Here is a 16,967-nt window from a genome sequence, read left to right as displayed (position 1 = left end):
AAAACTCGTGGATTTTGCACCATGATAACGCACCGTCGCACAGTGCTATCATTATTCGTAATTTTTTGACGAAAAATGCAACAAATACCATCCAACAGCCACCGAATTCACCTGATTTGGCTCCCTGTGACTTCTTTCTGTTCAATCGAGTTAAAAAACCATTACGGGGAACGCGTTTTAGCAGCCGAGAGGAAGTAATGGAAAAATCGCAGGAAGCACTGATGGACATACCGAAAACCGACCGTAACTTTTGCAAATGTCAAGTTATGACACTAAGATTTAAAGGGAATATCAACAACAGATGTACCAATTTAACAAAAAAAACAGAACTCAAATCGGAACGATGGGAGCGCCACACGGTGGTTATTCCGGGAACTTTTTGATCAAGGTAGTATTTCAGTTATTTTTTGGGAGATGACTTGTTTTCCGCGTGCCCGTATCATTAGTTAAAGTTTATTCAATAAGCTGCGTTCTCAAGGGAGTGTAATTCATGAAGTGTACCAGGAAATAAATTTGTTGAAGGTCTCTCGTATGATTTTGGAAACCGAACGTCATTATATTTGTATGCTGGCTCGCATTACTTGTGGTAGGGACCATTCCGGGTGTTTTCGGAATATTGATTCAAGTAATATAGAAATAATTTTCATAGAAACTCTCAGGTTCAGCTCTGAATTATTGTAATGATACAAAAATAATTTTAATTTTACACATGTGTGAAGCAAAACGAAGGAATTAAGAACTGAGGATAAATGCAGATGTCGGTATGGTTGACCAAAAATCGAAAGAGCCGCGGTAAATTAATTAATTATTTGGAAAACCTTTAGAGAAAATTGGGTACAGCTGTGCGGAGGACATGACAAGGAGAATTTCGTTGGGAAATATCATTTACATGAAGGGAATCAATTAAAGGTAACCTCAAGTTCTAAAGCAAAGATTAGTTAAGACTTAAAAGTGGAGTGTGGCGATGTATTGATATGAGACCTGGTGTTTGAGGAAACAGAATGAACCTAGATTGGAGGTTTTTAATATTTGTGTACAGCCGAGAATTGAGAAAATAAGTTGGGGAGAGAAGAAGACCAGAGAGAAGTTCTAACCAGGATAGGCAGAGGGAGTCCCGTTTCATTACTCTATTACAGCATAATTTAATTAATATTATTATAAAAATATACCCAGCTTTCATTCGATGTCATTAATAGGATAGGGTTGATATTTCCTCAGGCTGCTGTTACCACTTAGAGCGTGTACCACTATAGAGGCGGTTGTATGTCTTGCATAACGTTTTCAATGGACAATTAAATAATCTGTATGTTGAGTAATGCAGTTATATGACGCGACCTATTGCGTGGCAAATTACTTATTTCCTAATGCAATCCTGCTGTGTGTCTTAATTTAAGACCATTTCATTTTTTCCACTTATTTTTAAATTCTGTGAATTGTAAAACCAAAGTTTACATCAGCGCTGCTGTATATTAAATATAAAATTAGCAAAGCATGAGTATGAAAAATGAAATATTTGGTATTTTGTCTATCATTTAACATTTTGTTGTATTTTTCAGGTGAGTGCCTCTGCTGTTATTTCATATTTCCTGCCGGTGTTTTCTTTATTGCATCAATACCTGTCAACTAATTTTTGAACTGTATGTATAATCCTACTTTTGTATTTTGAACTTATTTATCTTTCATGACGTTTTAACTGAACTACTCCATTGCCTTATCAGTCGCTTTGATAAATTTTGGTATTTGCACATGTGTGGGTTGACTGTTTGGATACTGAGGAGATGTTTGGTTTTGAAGCTAATAGTTATCTAGATTGTTTATTTAAAGACTATGGAGCAATTAATTTCGAACGCTAACCACCAGACTGTTCAATGGAGTGCAGTTAATTTTGTGGCTCAGTACCCTTTGCTGATTTTTTTGTTGGTTATCATATTTCTACTAACATTTTACCATTAGTTATTAATTTGGTGCTCTTTTTAGGCCTGAGCCATGTTTCTAGTGAAGAGTCATTAAAGATTTCGCGACCATCATCCAACGCATGTAATACCTGCGAGTTTGAAGGGATTATTGCCTGTTTTTTATCTTGCCTGATACTCTCTGGCTACTACTGGTCACTTTTTCGAGGGGAAATGCGAAGTATCCCCAAAAATAATAATAGACCATGTTTAAAGTTACCAAAAATGGAGACTATGCTTAAATTTAATTTGCTTATATTGAAAAATTTGCAAAAAAATATTGCCTTGATTTTTCTCAGGAAGTAGTGTTACCATATTATACTTTGGAAGAAGTACAATTCCCTTGAGACGATTGAATTATGTCTATCAGGTTTTTCAAAACAATTATTGTAGGCTTCAAGTCTTTTTTACGGTGATTGTTAAATAAATGGAAAGTTGTGCTTGTTTTTCTATGAGAGTAATATCATTATTGTCGGTATATATTTCACCGGCATATGTTGTATATTGGGGAATTTCTAATTAATTCCGAAGGGTGACGAAGTACACAAAGGCGTGACTTTAAGCTCCCCTCTCCGATAAGTCGATATCTATGCTTTTTCTTCTCATGAATCGTAATAGCCAAGTTTTTCCTTTCCAAATTCATGTTGGAAACATTTAACTTAAAACTCCCAGGAATGTACTCGTGAAAATAATCATTCAATGAAATGGAAGTGTTCTCTTAATGAAAATATTTTGTCTCATTGGACCCACCGTAAAAATGCTTAGAAGTTTCAATGAAACTCAGGTACATTGTATACAAATTTTATTTGAAAATGAGATATTCGGAATACTTGATGATAATAATTGGTGAAAATATTTACAAATGTCACTCGGCGATGAGTTGGAGGATGAAATATTTTACAGTGCTAATTATTGCTAGAAATATGACAGTTTCAATATGTACACAAAATACGTTCAAATTATGGTCTGCACAAAGCTATATACTTGTTCTTTTGAATTGCGTGACGTTGTAGAGTGTAAATATTAACTCCACAACGATGTTTTCTTTTAGCCTAAGTAACAAAAACTCATAAGTCATCACAGTAACTAGTTACGTTCAAGTTTTATTTCTCACGTAGTTTGTCTCTTTAGAACGGGATAACCTCCGGATGAAGGATGTGAATGGAATTGGCTAGGAGTTGAGAAATGGAATAAATGCCACCAATCTCCCGTGTCCGTCTGCCTTGGCCGAGGGGTTTTCCAACGGTGGGAGTTTTCATCGTGTTATCCCGTCGATGCGTTGCCATAAGTAGACGGACGCGCACTCAAATATTGTTAGCTTCGGTGCATTCACACCCACTGCTTCAATTCTTGCATTCGTATTTCGACACGTGGCACGGTTTCGGGAGGAACGCCATCTTGGGATGGGCTCGTTCTGTGTTGTTAATTAGTCACGTTAGAAAAGGTCAAAATATAATCTTGAAGCACTCTTTGGGGCCACAGCGTCATCTTGCATCTGCGTAAAGGTCATGTACTGAGTACATATTTACCATTCTCTCTCCCTTCTAGTATATCCGTCACACTGGGGCATCTGCCTCCCACTGCAGTAGAGATAAGGAAGTATCCAAAGTACTTGTGCACGTACACATCACTGAACTCATTTCATTTTGCTTTATGTTTTAGGTCACACTAGTCTAATGAAGTGCCGTCAAAGCGTTGTAAATGGGCTGTTCACTTCGTTCAACTTATTTCTCCAAGTAGTTAATTACGCGTCGGGAAGGTAGGCGCGAGAAAACGTGGTGTTGGCGATAGGAGAGTGAAATTGTACTTTTTTTTTAAAAAACGAAATATCGTGCAATTAAATTCACCAGAAATTTTGAACAGCAGAAGCTATTCTCTCGTTGATTTCTCTTAAAATTAACCCAAAAACTTTTGTTATGGCCCCATCCATCTTCCGTTGTATGAACATGGATATTGAGGGTCTGTCCTGGGGAGGGGGTATCGTCAATGCCAATCTTACGTAAGCTTTCGCTCGAATTTACACCAGTCATATATTCTGGGAAATGCACTTTAGAGAGGATGTTCCAAGATGAAACACTTGCGTACACAGCTGAACTACTCCCTCATCCCATCCTTCAAACCTCTTTTTGGTGGTTAAAGTATTCGTATCGTTTCCAGAAAGTTATATGGAATGTAGATTGCTAATTAATAAAATATCCGACGTAAGCGAAACGTTTGTTCAATCAAGTTAAAGAAATGGGATTGTGTTTAGCAGAGAATTTAGGAGGGAATGCGGATTCGTATAAGAACATATGCATTAATACGTTGAACCCAAAATAAAATCTTGGTGGATTATAAGCAAGTACTGTGAAGAACATGACCTATCATCATAGAGAAGACGAGGGAAACATAGGTTACATGGTCGCGCGTATATTCCATGTAGAAGCAACGTTAAAGACGCATCTGCTCTTCCCGTCAGTAATTTTTGTTTCCATCCATGATGCTATTTACGGACGCACTCTTCGACCTGGGAGATATTGAGTTGGCTGAGCCAGTCTTTGAATATTCATGCTTTCATAAAATTGCCCGTCATGCCACTTCGGAAATAAACCCACGTGTTGGTGGTTTGAATGCTTGGAGCAGAAGAGACCGCTCGAAGGTGCTTCAGACCGCAGCGACAAATTCAGCCTTAATTAGGCACGAGACATCAATATGATTCGAAAGTCGACCCAAGTGTGAATTTTGGGCTTGTAATGTATTGGAATTCATGACATCGCGTTCCGTTGATGATGAACCGTAGCTGAAAAAAATAATTAACCGCATGGTGACCCCGTTTGGTGATCATTGGTGAGTTTAATTTACTAAGTTCTGTAGTACTCCGTTGGCTAAGCGAGTCAACTTCCGATGTCGGTTGAAAGGATGCCATTACTTCTTGTCAACTAGGAGAATCTTTACTAACTCAACATCATTTCAAAATGCGGCCAGTGGCTGGCCAATGCGACCACCCGAAATTGAATGTGAATTTTAATTCCTCTTACGTCTTTTATCCTCTTCGTGCTCAAGCTGACTGAGTTTTCAGTACCACTTTTGATTAAAAATTCGCACCTTATGGAGGAAGTTTCCCGTATGTAATTAATATTCCTGATCACGTGTGGAAATTCTCCTATAGTTAACTCTGGTAATCGAAATCATATTGTCGCGAATAAATGTGAACTTATTTCGAAATCACTGGGGTTTAGATCGAAGTAGTACTTCCGTTTTGTTGTTTTCTACTATTATCTGTTTAAAAGAGGCGTCCTAGAATGTCCAATTAATTGGTGCAATAGTCCACGTGTCGTGTATTTTCCTTTTTGTCGTATAACTTTGTCGCAAGATTTTTAATCGTCTTCATTTAGAGGTCATGGTAGTTTGTATGCGATATGTTTTCATCTGTAACCTACATTCATCACCAGAAATGCTAATGGTGGTAGGCACTGTTCACTGTTTCACTCCTCGTGCCGCGTTAGCGATTGGGACGACGTGGTCGAGGATGAGAGAGGTGGTGGGTTCATCCGCTGGCTCGCTCTTCGCTTGCCTCCGTTGTTGACGTACGATCTCCGGTAGAAGTCGAAGAAGAGCAGAAAGGTGATCGTAATGATTGGGTTGTACAGCTGTGTGATCAGTCGGTTGTATGTGCACCCGGTGAATTGGGCATGTAGGTTCTGCACCCAAGTGACCACGAACTGCCCCTGCGAAAATGAAGACGGATTACAGTGCGTGCCGAGAGACATACTGATCCCATGGCGGTCCTGCTACGACCCTGGGAATTGTCGATATATCGACTGCGATATGATTCGGGTCCCAGAAAAATGCAACGCAATGCGAAGCCACGATGTAAATGTGAGATTTGTTGCATGGTATTTCAGAATCACCGTAGATCCTCAGAGTAAAATATATTGCTTATGAGCATATAGGTGACGTGAATCGAAATAAAGTCTACTACAAAGTTTTTTTATGGGCATGGTGAATGTCGCATGTTAATTTTCATGTGTATAATATATGAAATCAGGATACCGTAAATAGCAACTCGTGCTTTCATAATGTAATTTTACATTATTTTGATGCTTGGAAACTATTGCGAAATTTAGTCTGCACCATACTTAAATAGTTATTGTAAACGTATCTACTCGTGATATGACAGCAGAGTCTTCGAAAATAAAATAAGGAGGCTACTGTATTGGCCGATATGATTTTAATTCCTTGTAAATTTTGTAATCATGTTTGAGGTAATTGATTTTTGCCTGTCACAATGCAGTTCACGGAAAACTGAAAGATGTAGTTTCATCAAGTTGCGGTATCTTATCATCATCATTTCATCATGGCATCTGACGGTGAAACGTTGAAATTATATTAAAACGATATCCTAGTTCTCTATGGAACCATCATACATAATTTTATTGAAGTATCGCATCAGCTGAATCTAGTCCACGATTTCTTTAAATGGGGTGGGGCAATGACATTGTGAATATCCTTGCATTTCAAAGAAGTGAGAAACGTTAAATATCTTACCATTTGGGCCGTGGTCAAGTATTTCTTCCACCAAAGGAATCGCTGCACGTTCGGTCCCAACGCAGAGAGTAAGTAGTATACGTACATGATGACGTGGATGAAAGCGTTGAGCATTTCCGCGAAGGTTCCGTGGCCTCCTGTTTCCAATAAGTAGGAAAATAGCATTTTATGAATGAACCGACATAAAAAAAAACTTGGCATATACCCAAATATATGAACCATTTATTAGATTTTGCTGTCACATCTTTTATTTCAGGTATTATTCAAAGAAGAAAAATGTTCAGGCATGTTATACCACTCATTTAATTTGAATTGACTTTTACTGTAAGTCTTCGAATGACCAAAATGGTAGTTTGGAAGTGATAGCTCATTCAAAATGTTACATTCAATTTCTCATTAATTGAAATTCTCCCAGTTCGAAAAAGTACGATCAAAAGTAATTTTAAATAAGCCCATGTTAATACTGAAAACACTGAGTTATTCGAAAGAATTGAAAATTTATTAGACCAATTCAGTGATTTCTGTCTCTACTTTGTAAAAGTTCATGATCACTGATCAAGTAAACTTTTGTATTTTTTCACAATAACTTTTATTTCACTGCTCTCGGTTTCGACGCATACCACGCGACGAATTTCACGTATACCTGAAGATGTTGTCCATGCGTCGAAACCGGTAGTAGTGAAATAAAGTTTATTGTGAAAAAATACAAATGTGTATTTAGTCATTGTGGCAATAGAATAGTAACTACTGAAAAGTTTTTAGTCATCTGTGTAATATTCGGTGCCAGTACCACCCAGCGTGCGACCACAGCTCACCTCAAATTAGCGTAAAAGTATTTTAAAATACTTTGTCCCTGGGATCATTTTATGCATCACAAATGTGGCTAAACACTTTCACCGGAAGTAGAGTGACAACTCAATTTTTGCGCGTCGTTGTTGCATTTCGCGGGTCTCCCTCTCACTCCATCTTTTCCCTCCATATCGACTTTCAAGCACTTATCGAGTGAAGGATGGAATATTTGTCGTCGAACCTATATTCCAGCTCTCTCTTGTTTGAGAAAAGCCTTGATGTCGTTGATCCAAATTCTTGACATCAATGTATTAACTCAAGGCGCACCATCACTTGAGGTCATTATGTCAAGTTCACCTGAAGCATTCCCCTCGCCCTTAATACGTCAATGTGGCTTCGACTTTGGTTTGATCCACGGTATTTCGTGAATGTCTCCTCCAATGGGAGCAATTGACCCCTTGCTCACTTGTTACGATTGCCTATTACTTGCTTCACGTTAACGTCCATAGCCAGTCTTGATGCGTTCTTAAAGTAGACTTCATCGTGATGGTAATAAGCATTCCGCTCGGTTCCGCGTCCTCAAGAAGTATCCGGAATACCGTCGTGTAACTTACCCGGTGCATATTTACAGACGAGCCACGAAAGCCAAAGGGTGGTCACGTGATGGAATAGGTGTAGGAAGGATACCTGCTCATCTTTTTTTCGAAGCACGAAGAAAACCTGGCAAATGAAAAAAATGAAGCTTGAAGCAAGACATCAAGGTATCGTAATCCATTGCAGTCAACTCATTGAATGTGAGTAATTTCATGACAGACTTTCTGAGGAAATAAGAAATGTATTAGAATGAAACGTTTGTCATGGTGGCAACTTATGGTGTGTGTGTGTGTGTGTATATATATATATATATATATATATATATATATATATATATATATAATATATATATATATAATATATATATAATATATATATTATATATATATATATATAATATATATATTGGATTGAATAAGAAAAGTGACTATGTTCACTGAAAAGAAGTCCCATGAGGCACAGGAAAATCAAATCTCGATGAAAATTTGCGTCAACCTGTAAAATGGTCTGCTTATTGCTACACAAGCAGCAGAGATGCATATATTTAAAATATCAGCTGTGTGTCTAAAAATATATAATGGGTATATGTAAAGAATTTAGTAAACATTCAGATTAAGGAAAGATAAATTTGAAAATAATGATTAACAAAGACTACTATCCTTAGCATAATTACAATGAGCATAGTAAGACTAAATATTAAATGTGGCACAAACTTATGCCTTTTTCTTAATTTGAATCAACGTATGAAGGTAAAAATGTTAAAAATGCCCCAAGATATCATATGCATTCTCCTGGAAGGAGCTGAATTTCTCGACGAGTGATTCTCTATCTGTTACAATTCCACGGTAGTTAGGGAATGAGTTAATTTCTTTGTCGTTTCTCCCGGACCTTACGTTCAGTGGCATTCCGGTTGAATGATATGATAAATAAGGACTGTCATTTGTGATTTTCAAACTGCTGAAGATGCTATTTGGACCAATTAAGGCCTCAATCTATCTGTTACAATTCCACGGTAGTTAGGGAATGAGTTAATTTCTTTGTCGTTTCTCCCGGACCTTACGTTCAGTGGCATTCCGGTTGAATGATTTCGAACCTACCGTATCCAACAGGTCGAAAAGCTTAACGGCGAAGAAGACCCAGGTCGCTCGCGCCATCTGTTGAAAAGCAGAGGTTCAAAAGTATTAGGGAAGGAAATAGTTATCGATTTTGTTTAGTCTTGCCGAAGCCTTTCTCTGAAATCTGTTGGGAGATCATGTTCCAATATTTACAGAATAGTGCCATGAAACAGTAGTTACTTTTATGTGGCTTTGAGAAGTTGAAATTAAAACTCATTAAGTGGTTAAAGGTATGCAGAAGGAGAAAATTATGATTTACACTATTGTTAAGTTTTTATTATTTAGTATACAAATATTTATTCTCATACTTATTTCATTTTCATGCTCAATTTTGAAGTCATCTTTTTCATTTTGTATTTTCATAACATTCAAAGTTTGGGGATCAAAATTAAATAACTCCTTATGTAATTTAAAATTGCTATTTTTAAGTAAGAGATTCGTTATTCGTCTAAACCTTACCCTCAATGCTGTAGGGCTGGTGGAGTGATCCATCGGCTGGCACCAGAACGTATATTGACCAAACCATCCACAGTCACCCATCTTCATCGGTAAAGAATGTACAAATTATTAGTCTGGCAAATGTTTTCAGTGGAGTATTTCTTACAATGTTTATTAAAAGACTTTATGGAAGAACTCCATTTACGAGAGCACAAAGAATTTTTTTTAAATTTCTGGGATCAAATTAAGAAAAATCTCAGTGCAATTGTATTTAATGGATAAATTCGAGAAACTCTTACGGAACTGGTAATAACAATATTCTGTAATTACCCGTAGGAAGGTTTATAAACTAACAGAAAGGCCTGTTGAATACGATGATAAGAACAGGTAAAAAGGATTACAGTAGGGAAGCTAACAACAAATCTGTAGCGGAAGGCGTTTTTTGGAAATTGAGATTAGGAATAGCTAGTAAGAGTTGAATTAGACGGATGGAAAGTAACATCAAAAGAAAGTGCAAATTTGGAAGAGTCAAGAAAATATTCGTACTGCAAGTTTTCAAGGGAAATATTGCGATTTTTCGTCTTCCATGATTTTATCATTCTGTCTATTTCATGCTAAGCCACAGTGTCAAAAACCAATCATTTTACAACATGTACTCCATTATTTTAAAGAAAGTGAAGCCGCTTCTCTCAAAGGGTTTCAATGGGTTTAAATTACACAAGCGGGGCTGTTGGGACGATGCATCGGTAATTTGATGATTCTCACTTGTTTTCGCGAAGTTTTGCGTAAAAGATTACATATATTCGTAAAAGTTACGAAATATTGAGAAAGTCCCTCACTCGTTGATTGTTTCATTTTAAGTGTTGCGACTACTGATTCAGTTTCTCTTTATCCACGATAATTTGAACTTCAATAGGGAGTGGCGTCATTCACGGTGAACTCATTCACTTTCGCACAAATTCACAATTTTATTCTTTTAACGTATCCAGAAAAGTATTAGATGAACTCATTCGGATATTCAGGTGACCACACTAACCTCCCATACGATCCACATGTTGATTAGCACCTGGAAGACGTTGACTGCCAAGATCAGTTTCTGAAAGGAGAGCGGTTTCTTGGAGGCCATTACCCGCGGTCCAACCACCGTCACGAAAGTGAGGTAGACGGCGGTGATGATGGCCAGCGGCACTGGGCTGTCCACCAACGGCCAGTGACGCATCCTCGGATCTGTACGGAGACGACAATATTACTTGAAGGGGACGTTCACCAACGTCGTGGGATAGTTAGGATTGTGGCATTTGAGGATCTATCGGACGTAACCTTCCATCGCAATATAAGGTTACAAGTCATGTTCGAGCGTCTCGTAATTTGCAAGCGGCACCGTATGGGTAAATGGAAACCAGCTATGTGAGTTGGTTTGGGGGGAGGGTATGTCACTTCGGTTTTAAATTATAATATGTGGTTCCTGAAAAATAATCCTACTTGTTGGAAGGCGGAGTTTTTAAGAGGCGTCACCGGGGTTTTAAACCGAGACTCCAGATTGTTGAACTCTCTGCACTTTAGGCCTCCACGTCCCAAGTACAATGAGTCCTAGTGTGTAGAATTTTGCATTTACCCTCACTGTCTGGAACTACATATATTGCATAGTTCCCGACGCTGGGGCTACAAGCAAAATTGATCATTTCTTAACTGTCCAGATTCGATAATTTGGAATGATTTTATGTTTTCCCTCCAGCCTACTGAAAAGCGTGACCTTCCACCAATCAAGGGATCAGTTTCCAACCGGGCACGTAATAGTAGTACTTTCAGAATGTGACGGAAATGCTACAGTTGCTAGGAAAGCATAATTAAGTTATATAGTTCTGAGATTATTCTTTATAGAAAATATATTCTTTTACTTTCCGTTTATCTGAAACCCTTGGCAAAATATAGACAACTACCGGTATTCCGTCCTTCATTCGACCCGCTACTCGTAGGGATACAACCGACATAATTGTATTATGAAACGATGTCCGTAAAACTGGGAGTCTATTTCAATTTATTTGGCCTCATTTGTTCCATCTCGAACACACTCTTTGTGCTATCAGATTGAGGAAGAAAAAAATCATGATATTTGCTAAAGCTGGGTGTTAGAATTACATCTCTGGAAGGGTGACAAACTCATAACGCACCGCAAGGCATACCAGGGTGTATGTAAGGTGTCATTCAGTTCTTGTCTTTTGTATTTTTTTGAAACTCATACGCTTTATTTCATTCTGATGGGCTTTTAAAGAATCCCATTTACGTATCCGACAGCTTTACACTTCCCATCACCTCAATTGAATGATTCGAAATTGTCAATTTGGTTACGTCGCATTTCGGGATTATGGATGGCTTTGTGATTAGACCCTGCGGGAGACGAGCTGGTGTAAAAACATCTCTTCAATAGTACCGTGACCCATGCCAATCAAAAATATAATCCGCATTGATGTGCTTTGATCTTTATCGCCTGCGGGTCTCAACCCCACGAAAGTCTATTTTCTGCACACAGATTCATATCGACCCCCGTAATGGTGATCACTCGAGAGGTGGGAAATTATTTCTGCAGTTTGGATTTTCGGAAAAATGATTGGTTTTAAAAGAAATGTACCAGCGATTTTGTGTCCGCGGCACTCTGTGTCGTTGAAAGATGATAATTCAGGTATCCATGGTCCAACTATTTAAAATTGTTTATCCATTTTATTTAATCAGCGGCTCTGAAAGAACAATGGGTATTTGGCATCTCGAGATAAGTCGATTCAGCTATCTATTCCGGTTGTGGACGTCCCCTACGGGAAATAAAAAAATTAGTCGCTGCACGCATTACCCGGGTTAGAATCCTTTTGCCCGATGCTCCTCCAGAATGCATCGGTGATGGTGCACTTCGTGCGCACTGCATTTGTGGGTCAGCGACCTCTGTCGATAATTGGTGTTATCCGGCTAGAGGGGAGACGGGGAGAGTTGAAGAAATTGAGGACTGAGTATGACGTCGGCATTGTTCTGACCCAATCTAATGAGTTGCGAAAAATGACATCCTTACGCTGTTACTGTAAGCGATGCTCAGCACAGAAATATACATGAGAGCAATGGAAAAAACTGTTTGCGTTTAGTAACGTGAAATATAAAGAAATGTATTATATTCTTTTACTAATGCACCGGTGTCGCATGCTTACTCGTATAGTGGGCTCTTGCTGTTTCGTTAATTAGCAACCATTAACGCAGCAGAGTTATTTCGCGTCCCCACCTCTTTTATTTGAGAAGGCGTTAAAAAAGGAGCGTCAATATCTCTTCAGTAACAATTTTGAGAATGGTAACACAACCGGCGACTTTTGCAGGTGTACATTACTTTTTATTTCAGAGCAGAGATTTTTATTTCCCGCAGAGATACGCGGGGAACCTGTGAGAAACCTAACCTATATCTGGCTACAGAAACACACCGTTACTTACGTATTCAATTCGAGCCTTCCAAATCCCTACCTTTGACTGAGAGGCATGTTCCTGCCGCTGCTATTTACCATCTTTAACGCCTCTCGGAACCAGAAGTTGCGAAACTCGGTTACATCGGGTATCGTTCGTTGATAAAAATTTAGAGTAGTCCCACTATGCTGTGTTGTGCTTGACTTTCTAGGATTCGGGTCAATCTGGCGAAGCTTACGGTCCAGGTACTTGCTCAAAATTTGCGAATTTCGGTCCCACATCGAGGTTGAGCCATTTGTAGCGCATGAGTTTCGGCCTCAAAGATATGCATAAGAGAGAAAGGAAATAGGCTTACAGACATTAAAGGAGCACACGAATCACAGCAGTTCAAAAAAGTCGAGAGAAGGCTGCGATATTCCATCGTTGGTTCCCAAAGTTAAGGATTCATTATGAAATGGTCCTACGGCAATGAGTTTTTTCTCTTTCAATTGTTTCTTTGCTGGTGAACAATTTGAATATGAAAAATCGTAACGGAACGTTTCCATAGCTGACCGTCTATAGGTGAACGCGACTCAATCGTGGCAGAAGTCGTGGTAATTGTTATTCGTGAAATCATCCGCCTTGGAAATTATTGGAAATATCAAAAGTCAAATGTGAACAGTGATTTTAGAACGTCCTAATTATTTAATGTCCTTAAACTTAACCATTTAACAATTCAGAATTTCTTCTGGAAGTTCATTTGAACCATGCTTGTGAAATCACAAGCTAATTACTTCTCTCATACTGATTCTCTTTGTTATTCCTTATTATGAGTTCCCTTCTTGTAATTGGTTCCCTTCATTAATCGTTAATTTTAAGCGGGCTTTCCCTATTTTTGTAGATCTCTTAACCGCGCTTGCTAAGTGTTTATTTCCTTTGTTTTTTTCATTTACTCTTTATATTGTACGGGTATACACTTAAAATGATGATTTTTTCAACCGTTTCAATTTCTGGAACACGGTAAGTTTTGGAACCAAATATTTCCCGCTTAGGTGAATAAGAACTTAACATACTTGTCACACGATTCTTGCGATTTTAACTGTGAATTACCCTGTTTAATTCTACGTGCACCATTTTTAATTCTTTATACACTATTTTACCTGTTGTACTCAATGTAATTCGTAATGGGGCGATAGGGAAAAGTTTACGTTTTCCCTAACAGCATTGGAATGCGGCCGCAATACTCTACATCGTTCTTGAGTTTTCTCCGTTCATGAAATTTCAATATTACTTACCGGGCATGTTTTTGAACATTGAGCGGTAGTTAAGCTTGCTTGTCGTCTTCATCTTCTTTTTGGTCTTCTTTAGTTCTTCAAATCCTTAGTTAAATTGGGACGGAATATGGTATTAATCTGCTATATTTCGATTAAATTCTCCAGGCCTATTATTGAACAAATTCTGTACCTGCAGAGAGAAGAAAATGTGGCTGAGAAATCTGCCTAATTGAACTTTCGAGTTTTGAGCCATCGGGTCACAATTTGCATGAGGCCATTGCGGTTGAACTCATATATGAATAATTAAGAATGAATGCGATGCATGTGCCTTCGTAGTTACTTGCCTTAAGGTTCTATTAAGGAAATTACAATATCCTTAAGGTCTTATTGTTAGTGAAATCGTATGTTGATATGTCTGATCGACCTTAGAATGCTCTTCATAGTTACTTTTAAAAATTTATTTAGATTCTGTAATCTTTTCTTGAATGTTTTTGTTCTAAAGACATTAATTATTTAATTAATAACGTGTTTATTATTGTATGCCCTTGCATGGTTTATTTGAATGAGAAAGTGGAAATTTTTTCTGGAAATTTTTCAAATGAAAGTTAAGCATTAAACTAATCATGAAAATAACTGGATGGCTGTTGTCTGAGGCTGTCTCTCGCGAATTGAAGATAATAACACGAAATATTGAATTTAAGGTGAAACGAAAAGCTGTTCAAAAATTAGTACTTATGGTAAAATGTTAATGAAAAAATATGATTCCTATCAGATCTCAAAATGGCGCTCACATAATTTCCTCGGGAGCATTTAGCTTTTTGCGACTGATTTCTGCCGGCCAGGAAAATTGCAAATACATGTTCAAAAACGGACGCATGGCATGGCTTACACTGTGGTTTAGTAATAGATGGAGACGAACGAGTTGATACTCACCAGCTGTGGGCATTGCACCGTTCGTTTACTGCTCCTTGTCACTGCGGACTGGCCGGATCGACCCTCCTTGGGTGTCTCCCGTCAACCGATGGTGGGAACTACGTTCTCTTCAAGAGCGCCGAGTCTTATATATGCTTGCATGTAGATAATTTTGCTCTATGAAGCCCCCGCGCCCCTCACCTCTATCAGCTGGAGTGGATTTTAGGCCTCCCATTTTCGGGTGCAGGTAGGTGCAGAGGAGAATGGTGTGGGGTGCTCAGGTGTCCCGCTCCATTGAAGTGATTCACGGGCGTCGAACTCGGTATATTCCGTGTGTTGATGTGTTATTTGTTGGAATTCGTCGTACGAGAATGTCCGACCCGATAAACATTCGTGACTCATTCGATCGCCTTTGGAGGCAGTCTTAGAATACTTCAGTCTGTTTTTTCTCGTTCTCCGGTGCGGCATTAATCGAAACAGTATATTTTACGGTAGTCGTGCAACGTGCCGGTGTTTACGGAAGCGTTTTTCGAATAATTCACGTGAAAAGCGCGACGGGAATGGAATCAGCCTTGAACCTCATTGGTTTTAGAGCGCGGAATTATTATCTGGTGATGTCTTTTTAGCCGTTGTTAGGTAATTAAGTGCGTTAGTCTATTTGGGCAATATATTTACTTTTGATAATGCTGAGGAATTGATTTTGTTCTAAAAGTCTTTCGATAATTATAAGTTGTTAAGAATTAATCTGCAAACTTTATGCCTCACAGCTACTGAAAGTGAAAAATATGCGATGAGAGAGCAATGCCAAAAAACAAAAATCCTTCGTTCTTCTGAAATTATCTTTTTTTCTTGATACGGTTTATTTTTATCGAGTACATATTAATGAGGCTTTCTCATTGACTTAGGCACAAACCTATGCCCATAATTATGTACATTCACATAATTTACTCAAATTAATTCTAAGAACTGTCAAAGATGTGGTCACTTTTTAAGGAGTCAGTCGTCGATATGCATTGAAAATGGAGGGACGAAAGATCTGGGTTCGAGTCCTGGTCAAGGCGAACGATTTTTCTACTGTGAAATTCTTACTTGCCCAAGGTTTTCGTCACCTGGGGTGATCTCGCATAAGAAAATATTGCACAAAAGAGAAATATAGCTTAATATAATCAAATTTTTTCACCTTTCTACTACATGCATCTTTAAGAGACTGCGTTGCAAGAAAAACATGTGTATACAAACAAATGCATCTAGGTACTTAATTGGGAAGAAGAAAGAAAGAAAATTGAGAAATACTTTCTGGTCCTACAAAGCCAATAAGCAATAATAAGCTTGACAGGATAAGCCGTATAACTAGGAAAAAATATCTTCACAATATTTAAAAAATTGTTTAATTGCTTTGTGTCTAACAAATATTATTAAACATATTTCTCTTTCCCATCTTATAATATCAATTTTCATTATCTTATTGACTTCATTGATTTAATCTTTTGTTGATACATTAAGGAGTAGAGTTTACTTGTTAAGAGTTACCTCCGCTTTTACCCTGAGTGGAGCAGTCTTTAATAATTTTAAATTTATATTGCCCTTCAGTCTAAATTCTTTCTTTTCCCTCTCTCTTGATTTATATTTATAATTTAAATGGTTTCCTGCTATAATAACGCATTTAAGTGAGGGGCTATCGTTAAATATTAGTTATTACTAAAAGATAAGCGAGGTAGAAGCTTAATATTTATTTTTTATTCTTAAGACTTCTCTACGTAGCCATAATCCAGAGTTTCTCTCGGCGTATCTTGACATTTCAATGGCTGTCATTGTAGAACTCAGCAGATTTCGTCGAAAACCATTGTTCCACCGCTTGAATGACGTGGTGTTGTGAGTGAGTGAAGTGTCCTAGTTCATGAACTGTATCGAGTTTCTTAATTCGATCGTGTGTACAAGTATTTTATAATGAA

General features: G+C 38.0%; 2 protein-coding genes across 2 annotated transcripts in view; one reads left to right on the top strand and one right to left on the bottom strand.

Annotated features, from left to right (window-relative positions):
• The window catches only part of LOC139686368 (oxysterol-binding protein-related protein 9), a 360,366-nt gene that overhangs the window by 54,511 nt on the left and 288,888 nt on the right, over positions 1-16,967 (top strand). The window lies entirely within an intron of this gene.
• LOC139686448 (very long chain fatty acid elongase 1-like) lies at positions 2,778-15,116 on the bottom strand. Its single transcript, XM_071583642.1, has 8 exons — positions 15,037-15,116; positions 14,125-14,293; positions 10,452-10,642; positions 9,437-9,517; positions 8,960-9,016; positions 7,883-7,988; positions 6,480-6,616; positions 2,778-5,659 (listed from the first exon to the last, which is right to left on the bottom strand). Exons 2-8 carry the CDS (start codon positions 14,174-14,176, stop codon positions 5,417-5,419), a joined length of 867 nt encoding a protein of 288 aa, XP_071439743.1. The 5' UTR covers positions 14,177-14,293; positions 15,037-15,116; the 3' UTR covers positions 2,778-5,416.

This window comes from Hetaerina americana, unplaced genomic scaffold (assembly GCF_022747635.1).
Source record: "Hetaerina americana unplaced genomic scaffold, ioHetAmer1.1.p SCAF_14, whole genome shotgun sequence".
NCBI classification, from domain to species: domain Eukaryota; kingdom Metazoa; phylum Arthropoda; class Insecta; order Odonata; family Calopterygidae; genus Hetaerina; species Hetaerina americana.
The sequence above is the reverse complement of the archived record's forward strand: the minus strand, read 5'-3'. Positions and strand labels throughout refer to the sequence as shown.